We start from the raw sequence: 10750 nt of genomic DNA, 5'->3' as shown, positions 1-10750 counted from the left end.
CCCACGCCTAACCCTAACCTAACCCTAACCCTCCACACCCACCCCTAACCCTCCACACCCACGCCTAACCCTAACCTAACCCTAACCCTCCACACCCACCCCAACCCTCCACACCCACGCCTAACCCTAACCCTAACCTAACCCTAGCCCTCCACACCCACCCCAAACCCTAACCCTCCACTCCCACCCCTAACCCTAACCCTTCACACCCACCCGCAACCCTAACCTAACCCTAACCCTCCACACCCACCCCTAACCCTCCACACCCACGCCTAACCCTAACCCTAACCTAACCCTAACCCTCCACACCCACCCGCAACCCTAACCTAACCCTAACGCTACACACCCACCCCTAACCCTAACCCTCCACACCCACCCGCAACCCTAACCTAACCCTAACGCTACACACCCACCCCTAACCCTAACCCTCCACACCCACCCGCAACCCTAACCTAACCCTAACCCTCCACACCCACCCCTAACCCTAACCCTCCACACCCACCCGCAACCCTAACCTAACCCTAACCCTCCACACCCACCCCTAACCCTCCACACCCACGCCTAACCCTAACCCTAACCTAACCCTAACCCTCCACACCCACCCGCAACCCTAACCTAACCCTAACGCTACACACCCACCCCTAACCCTAACCCTCCACACCCACCCGCAACCCTAACCTAACCCTAACGCTACACACCCACCCCTAACCCTAACCCTCCACACCCACCCGCAACCCTAACCTAACCCTAACCCTCCACACCCACCCCTAACCCTAACCCTCCACACCCACCCGCAACCCTAACCTAACCCTAACGCTACACACCCACCCCTAACCCTAACCCTCCACACCCACCCCTAACCCTAACCCTCCACTCCCACCCCGACCCACTCCACAGAGAGGGATAGCCAAAAGCCAGCGGCACAATCCAATCAGCAATTGGTGAGCACACAGGGCGGGGCGGTGACTGCTCACGTGACATGGGCTGGCAGCTTTAGAGCCATTGGACTGACTCTAGACATCTATAAAAATGTATGGAAATAAGCGCAGACATTTGTGACGCTGAACAGGCGTGTGGATACGGTGCTGGATGGCCTCTCTGTTGATCTCCCCCGCCAAACCACAGGTCTGTTTTAGTGGAACATCAAGTGCAGTTCTGTAAAATCCCTCATTATAATGTGTCTAAAGACAGATTTTTGTAAGCGGTAGTTTGTGACACTGGTTTGCATTCAATATAGCATGTGTTTCATTATTTATTTTTATACTTATTTTTTCTTCTTCTTCTTCTTCTTCTTCTTCTTATTTTACATTTTTGAGACTACAATACAAAGAGCACTAAAAGGTCTAAGGAGCTGTCCAAGGTGGGAAGATTCCAGCTGCGTTCTAAGCGTATGATCTGCACTGCTTTTGGAAAGGCAGTTGTGCTCTCGCGGTGAACCAATACCAGTCAAACCTCCTCTGACATCATTGTTCATGAATTTCACATATCACTTCCTCATCCTCATCTACCTTAGAATGTGTGTTGTCAGTACTGCTGGACGTCGGCATCAGGTGCAGTAGCATGTTTAGAATGGTTTTATGTTGTGTGTGGTAAATAGAAGTAAAAGTAGATGAGTTTTGTGGCAGTGGTGGGATCTTGGCATCGCTTGGTTTCATAACCGTAATTAGAACTGAGGCATTGTGGTGACTGTCCATCAAGTTCATGTGTACATGGGTGTGCACAGCATGCTTCCATTACATATACTGAGCTTTGTACTTTAGCTGACCGAATACAGTTGGTTCAACAGGCTTAGTTAATTACTAACTAATTTCTTAAAGTAAATAGATAAACTTCAGCCTTGCAATTATAATGGTATCTGTTGTTCAGGTCAGTAAATATTGCATGACCAACTAATGTCTGCTTTGATGTTCTGATTTAGTGTCGAATGGTCACTCATTTGGAAGCTGTCACTATGGTATTATGGCTTCAGTTTATCTCCAAACCTGCCATTGATGGTGTTGTTGATGTTGATTTCCAGCCATCTACATACACACAGCACACAGCACTCTAAAGTTCAAGAGAGCTGCCACATGGCTTCCTGTAAGTTTATACAGATTCTAGAGCAAATGGAGATTTTTAGACTCTAAAACATTTTAAAAGCCAGAATGTGTTATCTGGACAACACAATGCATGACAAATATCATTGACATATATATGTGTCACACTGTAGGTGACAGTAGAGAGCTCTGCACAGGTGGAAAAGAGGAGGAGCTATGTGCTGGTTACCTGTACAAGTCTCCACCCGCAAAACATTTCAAGTCCCAGGTTAATGTCCTGAGCTGAACTCTTCAGAGAGCCTCCATCACAGGTACTTTCTTTCCCAGCTTCTCTAAGTGGTCCCTCCTTGCCATTATCTGCTCACTTTGCAGAAATCATGGAAGCGACGGTTTTTCCTTCTCCTGAAGACCAGTGAAGCTGCATGCTGCCTACGATATTATGCAAGTGGAGAAATGAAGAAACACGAACTGCTGGGAACCATAGACCTGTCCCAGTATGTGTAGCTGCTCTCCTCACAAGCATCTGAGACTCCAGAAGAAGACACTGCTAACAGTGCAGTTGCTTTGCTGATCATTGCTCTCTTTTAGGGTCTCCCTTATGTGTCTGTGCCCTGAAACACACTCCATGTGGAAATGGGTTCATACAAACTTCCGATGCTCCGCGTCCTGTGTGCTTTTTATGAAAGTGGTGGACAGAGACTATTTTCTCATTGCAGAAAGCAGGTGTGAACCTAAGAAAATATATTTTATTTTATATTTGCATTTATTGTATATTTGCATTGTAAATGACCATTAATGGCCCACTAGAACTAACCAAAATACGTCTCGGTCAAACTTGGTAGGTCAGCTGCTTCATGCTTCATACTTTCTTACTTCTGTGAGTTAATGACTGACAATTGCACAGTAAAATATAAAACAGAGCTTTACTTCAAACTATTGCACTGAAATGCTGAAAATAAAAGTTACAGAATTTAAGGCATACGCTTTAAGTGAACTAAATCCTGCAGGATGTTTAGGATGAATAGCTTTTCTTCGATTAAAAAAAAAAAAAATCAAAGTCTTTTGAAGTAGCAAGAAGTAGTAATTAGTAACAGTAGAAAGGCAACAGGCCATTTAGAGACTGCTGCCAGTACCAGTGCAGTGGTAGCTCAGTGGTTAAGGTACTTGACTGGTAATCAGACGTGTTTAGGCCCCACCACTTGCCACAGTTGGGCCCCTGTGCGAGGCCCTTAACCCTCAATTGCTTACGTTGTACTCAGTCATGATTGTCAGTTGCTTTGAATAAAACCATCTGATAAATGTAAATACCCTCAACTGACCAAAAATAGAAGTCTTGTAATGATAGCTTTAGTTATATATCATACACCCATAGAATGCAGCTCGAACTGCTTCACAAACACAGTGAAACAGCATAAATGAATGCAATTTGTCATTAAAAAACTATTACAGATATTATATTGTTTTGTTGAATAATTTGTCCAATTTGGTCTTACTAAAAGCCTTCTTAAAGTCATAAGAAAAACATTTTCAATATCAATTTTAATCTTTCTGCAACTTGTTTTTTCAGCTGTGACATAGACAGGTGGTTCAGTGCTTTATTTGATGCTCTGAATAATCGCCCACACAGACTACATGACCCTAAGGTGATAATGCTGGGCATATATTGCATAATATTCTAGAAGGAGTTTTATAATGTACAAATTTAACAGAATTTGTGTCTCATTATGCAGGAATTTGGAAGAATTAGAGACATAGGTATTCCTTCATGTTCATCAAACACAAACCAGGTATGTTTACTCTTTGTTAGCAAAACAATGCTCTGCATAGAAATGACTGTATGACTGTAGAATAATGTGGAATCATGGGATGTCATGAGGTTATTGAACTGTTGTAGAGAGCTGAATGGAAACACATAAATGAAGATCCCATCTATGACTGTCCAAAAAGCACACCATGCAAAAGAGGCAGGTACCCCCCCCCCCCCCCCCCCCCACACACACACACAGAGTAGTGATAAAAATGATGAAGATGATGAGGAGACAGAAGATAAAGAGGGCATGAACAAGTTCAAGGTTATGTGTTTGCAATAATACACTGTACATGACACAGCACAGCACATTTTGAAACACATATTGAAACACATATATTTATAGCAGATTCTGCTATAAATTAATGTTATAATTTAACATCTGCATTTTCATGTACAAACTGGCTCTTCCTCCTACTAATTCAGAAGCACTTTGCATGCACAGCTGATGAAGGATTTCTGTCATATATATATATATATATATATATATACACACACACACACACACACACACACACACACACACACACACACACACACACACACACACAGTGCCTGTTAATAAATTAGTACATTTTTAATTTTGTACATGAAAGATTTTCAACTAGTACAGTGATTTTCATGTTGTGATTTTCTGTTTTCTTTTTCACAGCACATAGAGAGTGATCATAAAGAGGATGGCAAGGCAGAAGATGAAGAAGACACAAAGCAGTACACAAAGAAATTAATATGCTATATTTGCATTGGAAAAACACATTTTCTATCTATTCCTGTCTCAACCTTTGAATGGGTGGTCATATTTTTTTCCTCACACTTGGGACTTCTACCAACTTCTACCAAGTTTAAGGCCTGGGTGTTTAAGGGTGCAATGCAGTTCTGACATTTATTTTTATATACAGCAGGACTGAGATTTTATATATATATATATATATGTGTGTGTGTGTGTGTGTGTGTGTGTGTGTGTGTGTGTGTGTGTGTGTGTGTGTGTGTGTTTCTTCCCCCAAAAAATGTCATGGTTTGAATTATGTGGCTGCTCTGTGATTAGAACAGAACAATCTAATGTGAATGATCTGAATTAGTGATGCACTGAGGTCTGGTAATACAGAACACTCCTTTACTTGTTCCCCCATGAGTCAGTATACATGTTAACTGTTGTTGATTTGTTGTTGTGGTATGACTTCATATTGGATTGGATTTGGATATTTGAATTTAAGACTTTGGAGTTTTTTCTTTAGAAACATTAAACAGTACAAATCACTGAAATTAACAGGTTTTTTTTTTTTTTTTTTTACTAATTCTACATATACACATATGTACAATTACAAACATATACATATACAAACTCTAGCATTACTGTTTATTGCACTTATCATAGTTTAAGATAGACCTTATGTATTTTGTACTTTAGGCATCAGCAGTGATCCCTGTATTTCTACAGTATTCTAGATCATTGGTATATTGGACTTTAACCTACTGCACTGGCTAGGATGTATTCTATGAGTAAATGACAAGCACTTTTGTAAGTCGCTCTGGATAAGAGCGTCTGCTAAATGCCATAAATGTAAATGCAAATATACACAGGATAATATGTAAAATATCCTATACTATTAGAGCTGCATTAGAGATTCACATAGGGCCCAGCTTATAGCCTTCATTCCAGCAACCACATCTTGAACTCCTCTCAGGGGTCATCAGGTAGTCACCTCTTTTTGTCTGTGTTTTGATTAATTAAGCCCATGACACCTCCAGAAGGTTCAACAGTGGGATTTGAAATCCCAGTCTCACTCACCAGATCTCTGTAAGCACAATGCCACTAGAAAACATAAGACCATATCCAGCCTCACTGGCACCTCTTCAGGCCCAACGCTATTAGCAAACACAGTACACACCTGTAAAATCCAAGATGGCCATCCCATTGTCTAAGGCCATACCCAGTTAACATAGTACATGTGGGACCGGTAGTTTTTTTTTTTTATCTCATACATAAGCAATTTCCAGTCTTGTGCTGGTTTCCAGGCAAAACGAGTTTCAAAATTCCCCAAATGCATGAACAACTGCCCAAAAGTACACATGAAAAACAATTGCATTTTAATATATATTAAATCAGTTAAACCAACATATCTTACTACTAAACTGCTGACATCTTAAAATGCAGAGAGCAATAATTATATATTATGAAGCACAGTTAAATTATTTGTATTTGTATATCTTCAAAGTTTTTAATGCATTTTTTTATGATAGGACACAACCCTATCTTACAGTGTACCTTCATCCCCTGGAGCAGTGATGTGCTATCCAAAGCTTTAGTTCAGGGTCACTTACCCACCCCTCCACTTACCCACCCCTCCACTTACCCACCCCTCTACTTACCCACCTCTCCACTTACCCACCCCTCCACTAACCCACCCCTCCACTTACCCACCCCTCCACTTACCCACCCCTCCACTTACCCACCTCTCCACTTACCCACCCCTCCACTTACCCACCTCTCCACTTACCCACCCCTCCACTTACCCACCCCTCCACTTACCCACCCCTCCACTTACCCACCTCTCCACTTACCCACCCCTCCACTTACCCACCTCTCCACTTACCCACCCCTCCACTTACCCACCTCTCCACTTACCCACCCCTCCACTTACTCACCTCTCCACTAACCCACCCCTCCACTTACCCACCCCTCCACTTACCCACCCCTCCACTTACCCACCTCTCCACTTACCCACCCCTCCACTTACCCACCTCTCCACTAACCCACCCCTCCACTTACCCACCTCTCCACTTACCAACCCCTCCACTTACCCACCCCTCCACTTACCCACCCCTCTACTTACCCACCCCTCCACTTACCCACCCCTCCACTTACCCACCCCTCCACTTACCCACCTCTCCACTAACCCACCCCTCTACTTACCCACCTCTCCACTTACCCACCCCTCCACTAACCCACCCCTCTACTTACCCACCCCTCCACTTACCCACCCCTCCACTTACACACCTCTCCACTTACCCACCCCTCCACTTACCCACCCCTCCACTTACCCACCCCTCCACTTACCCACCTCTCCACTTACCCACCCCTCCACTTACCCACCCCTCCACTAACCCACCCCTCCACTTACCCACCCCTCCACTAACCCACCTCTCCACTTACCCACCCCTCCACTTACCCACCCCTCCACTTACCCACCTCTCCACTTACCCACCCCTCCACTAACCCACCTCTCCACTTACCCACCCCTCCACTTACCCACCTCTCCACTTACCCACCCCTCCACTTACCCACCCCTCCACTTACCCACCTCTCCACTTACCCACCCCTCCACTTACCCACCCCTCCACTTACCCACCCCTCTACTTACCCACCCCTCCACTAACCCACCTCTCCACTTACCCACCCCTCCACTTACCCACCCCTCTACTTACCCACCTCTCCACTTACCCACCCCTCCACTAACCCACCTCTCCACTAACCCACCTCTCCACTTACCCACCCCTCCACTTACCCACCCCTCCACTTACTCACCCCTCCACTTACCCACCCCTCCACTTACCCACCCCTCCACTTACTCACCCCTCCACTTACCCACCCCTCCACTTACCCACCTATCTACTTACCCATTTTCTTTAGTGGCTTCTCAACAGAAGTGAATAATCTGTGAATGAGACTTTTGATAACTGATTGGCAACTGCAGGTGTAACAGTTAGAAGGCAGACGCATGTGTGGAGAAGAGCGAGATTTATTGGGGCAAATCCAGATTCAGAGTCATTATGACAGTCCAGGGTCATTTACCAACACGGAGAGTTTGAGAAGACATGATAACAAAACAAGGGCTAGGATAGTATACACACAAAGGCTAGACTTAACACACGGGCTTTGATAAACAAATGGCTAGAAGTACAAACACAACAGAGGCATGGAATAACAAACAGGCTTAGAAACATGAAGGCATGGGTTACACTTCCAAAGAACAGATACAGGCTTTCAAACAGTTGGCCTTCAATGAAAAGCAAAGACACAGGGCACAAGACAGGGTTTAAATTCAAGAACATAACAAGGCTGGAAATGATGAACAGGTGAAAGTAATGACAGGTGCGGCAAATCAAAAAGGGGCGGAGAAAATTAAACTAAGGAATGGAATCACAACAAGGAAGTAAAGCAAAACACAAGACAGGGAAACGATAGAAACATGGACGCTAGGAGGGACCAACCTTAACAACAGGCCTCATGAATAATGAGAGTTCTCAACAAGAGATTCATACCATCTCGGAAGTCACCCGGGTCAACAAGGTCTGCATCAGATTTTGGGGGACCAGGGCAATCTAATGAAACGTGTGCTACAAGAACATGGACAAACGTGGACAATAGAGGACCACACAAGCAACCCCAGAGTGAGGAGGTATATGCAGAGGATGTGGGAACTATGGATGCTTCAAAACCTAACATCTAGAAACAACCAGTAGCTCAGTGTTCCAACATCTGTAAGTGCAACTGCTATCACAAACTGATTGATGAGATTGATGAAGTGCAACACACATGCTATGGCAAGGGGGAGCCAGAATGACTGGTCAGAGGGGAGACATAATCATCATCCCCTCTGCCCACCTCCAAACCTTTGAACCAAGACCCAATGAGTCCATGTGTCAAATTCAATACTAGAGCTGCTGACCTGAGATTGAAAATCATGGCTAAGTGGACAGACTACCAAGACCAAGTGAAGTACCTGAAAGGCTCAAATGCATCCCTAAAGACAGTCCCTACTGTGACCATCACTGAATATATATATATATATATATATATATATATATATATATATATATATATATATATATATATATATATAGATACACACACACACACACACACACACACACAGACACTGGTATATGCCTCAGCAATGATACTTGAGATGCTTTGCTACAAGATAAACACCATTATCAAGGAGCAGTATCCTCCATGGAGAAGGAGGAGCAACCACATAGAGGAGAAGGAGTATCCACATGGAGACAAGTCTGCTAGCTATCAAAAATGTAGAAAGGCACCATAAGCCAGCTGAAGGTACCTGAGAAATACAAAAAACATACCTCCATACGTGAGTCCTCGGAGACTGCCAAGCCAAAGTTAACAGCTCTGGCTGCCCACCTGAAGAGATACACATGAGGAGTAGGAGCCAGGAGAATAACCAGGATGTTCTTTCATGAGCCATCCAATGGGTACTCTCAGAGGCAGGGAAGCAGCTTAAGAAAAGACCCACCAAAGCTGGAGCCTGAACAATACTGGAAAGGCATATGGGAGAAGGAGACATCACACAACAACAATGCCCAGTGGGTAGAGAACCTGAGAGCTGACCACATTAATCTCTCTAAACAGGATTCAGTAACCATCACACTAGCAGACATCCAAGAAAGGCTCCAGGCCCTGACATGATCCATGCCTACTGGCTGAAAAAGCTGACTGCTCTCCATGAGTGCCTGGCAGCACAAATGAACCAGATGCTAATGGATGGAGCCCACTCTGAATAGTTAATTGAAGCTCAGACAGTCCTGATTGTCAAGTCAAGTCAAGTTTATTTGTCATTTGCATAAATATACAGGACATTCACTGCAATGTTTGTAGTCAGGGTAAGTCCTCTATAGCAGCATTGACATTGATACACGTCACTAATAACAAGATGGCAACAATATACTAAATATACACAAAATATACATTATATACAACAGCAGAGTAGACAAAATAACAATGTGACTTCAGAAGGGTCCTAAGGAAGAGACTCCTGCTATTTGAATATATTAGACAATAGTGACTATATGGAAATGTTCAAGTAGTGGTGTGCTGCAATATGTTAATAATATGTTAATAAATGTCAATATGTTAATAAATAAGTAATTGTAATAAAGTGAACTGATACGGAGAAGGAATAATTGTATCACATGCCGTTTAAGAGCCTGATAGCTGGAGGGTAGAAACTGTTTATCAGCCAGTTTGTTCTGGCCTGTATGCTGTGGAACGTCCTACCAGATGGCAGCATGGTGAGTCGGCTGGGTGCTGGGTGGCTACTGCCCAGCTGGATCTTTTTGATTTTTCTCAAGCAGCGGGACTCATAGACATCCTGTAAGGCTGGAAGTGTGCTGCTCATGATAGACTCTCTACTCTATAGAGGGCCACACGGTCACTTGCAATGCAGCCGCTGTATCGGGCAGTGAGGATGCTCTCTGTAATAGTTGCTGAGGATGTCAGGAGGCAGATCAAATTTCCTGAGCTTTCGAAGAAGGAAGAAGAGGCACTGGTTTGTTGATCTCACTGCTGAGTTGGTGAGGAGGGACCAGGTGAGATCATCGGTGAAATGTACACCGAGGAACTTAACACTACTGACTCTTTCCACTTTGGCTCTGTTAAAGTATAGAGGAGAGTGACCACCCCTCTGCAGCTTCCTGTAGTCCATCTCCTTTGTTTTACCGACATCGAGATGGACGTTGATGTCATAGCACCACTTTAATAGGGTAAGTGAGATCAGTGCAACAGGGTGGTAATCATTTAGTCCGGTGACAGGTGTTTTCTTGGGAACTTTAACAATGGTGGCTCTCTTAAAGCATGTGTGATTCACTGACAGTCTTCGCGAGAGGTTAAAGATGCCAGTGAAAACCTCTGCCAGCTGGTTGGCGCTCTAAGTACTTGAATGGAACATTTAGTGTCTTATCAACCTGTGGTGGAATGTACACCGTAGTAAGGATGACTGAGCTGAAAAAAGGGTCTAACTTTGACTGTTATCGGTCCAGCGTCTGGGGAGCAGTGACAGGATAAGATCACTACATCAGTGCCCCATCAAGAGTTCACAATAGCACATAACCCACTGCCTCGGCTCTTGCCAGAGTCCAGTGTTCTATCGTGATGGTAGACAGAGAAGCC

The 10750-nt window shown here is 44.2% G+C and overlaps 1 protein-coding gene across 1 annotated transcript; it reads left to right on the top strand.

Moving 5' to 3' along the window:
- Positions 1–1476: 1476 nt before the first annotated feature.
- On the top strand, positions 1477–5614 carry LOC113586608 (pleckstrin homology domain-containing family S member 1-like). The gene is made up of 9 exons (XM_035533540.1): positions 1477–1550; positions 2018–2079; positions 2210–2304; positions 2409–2530; positions 2625–2759; positions 3604–3679; positions 3767–3823; positions 4496–4554; positions 5593–5614. Exons 2-9 carry the CDS (start codon positions 2070–2072, stop codon positions 5612–5614), a joined length of 576 nt encoding a protein of 191 aa, XP_035389433.1. The 5' UTR covers positions 1477–1550; positions 2018–2069.
- Positions 5615–10750: the final 5136 nt, after the last annotated feature.

Source organism: Electrophorus electricus, chromosome 14 (genome assembly GCF_013358815.1).
Source record: "Electrophorus electricus isolate fEleEle1 chromosome 14, fEleEle1.pri, whole genome shotgun sequence".
NCBI classification, from domain to species: domain Eukaryota; kingdom Metazoa; phylum Chordata; class Actinopteri; order Gymnotiformes; family Gymnotidae; genus Electrophorus; species Electrophorus electricus.
This window is presented reverse-complemented; position numbering and strand designations above follow the sequence as displayed.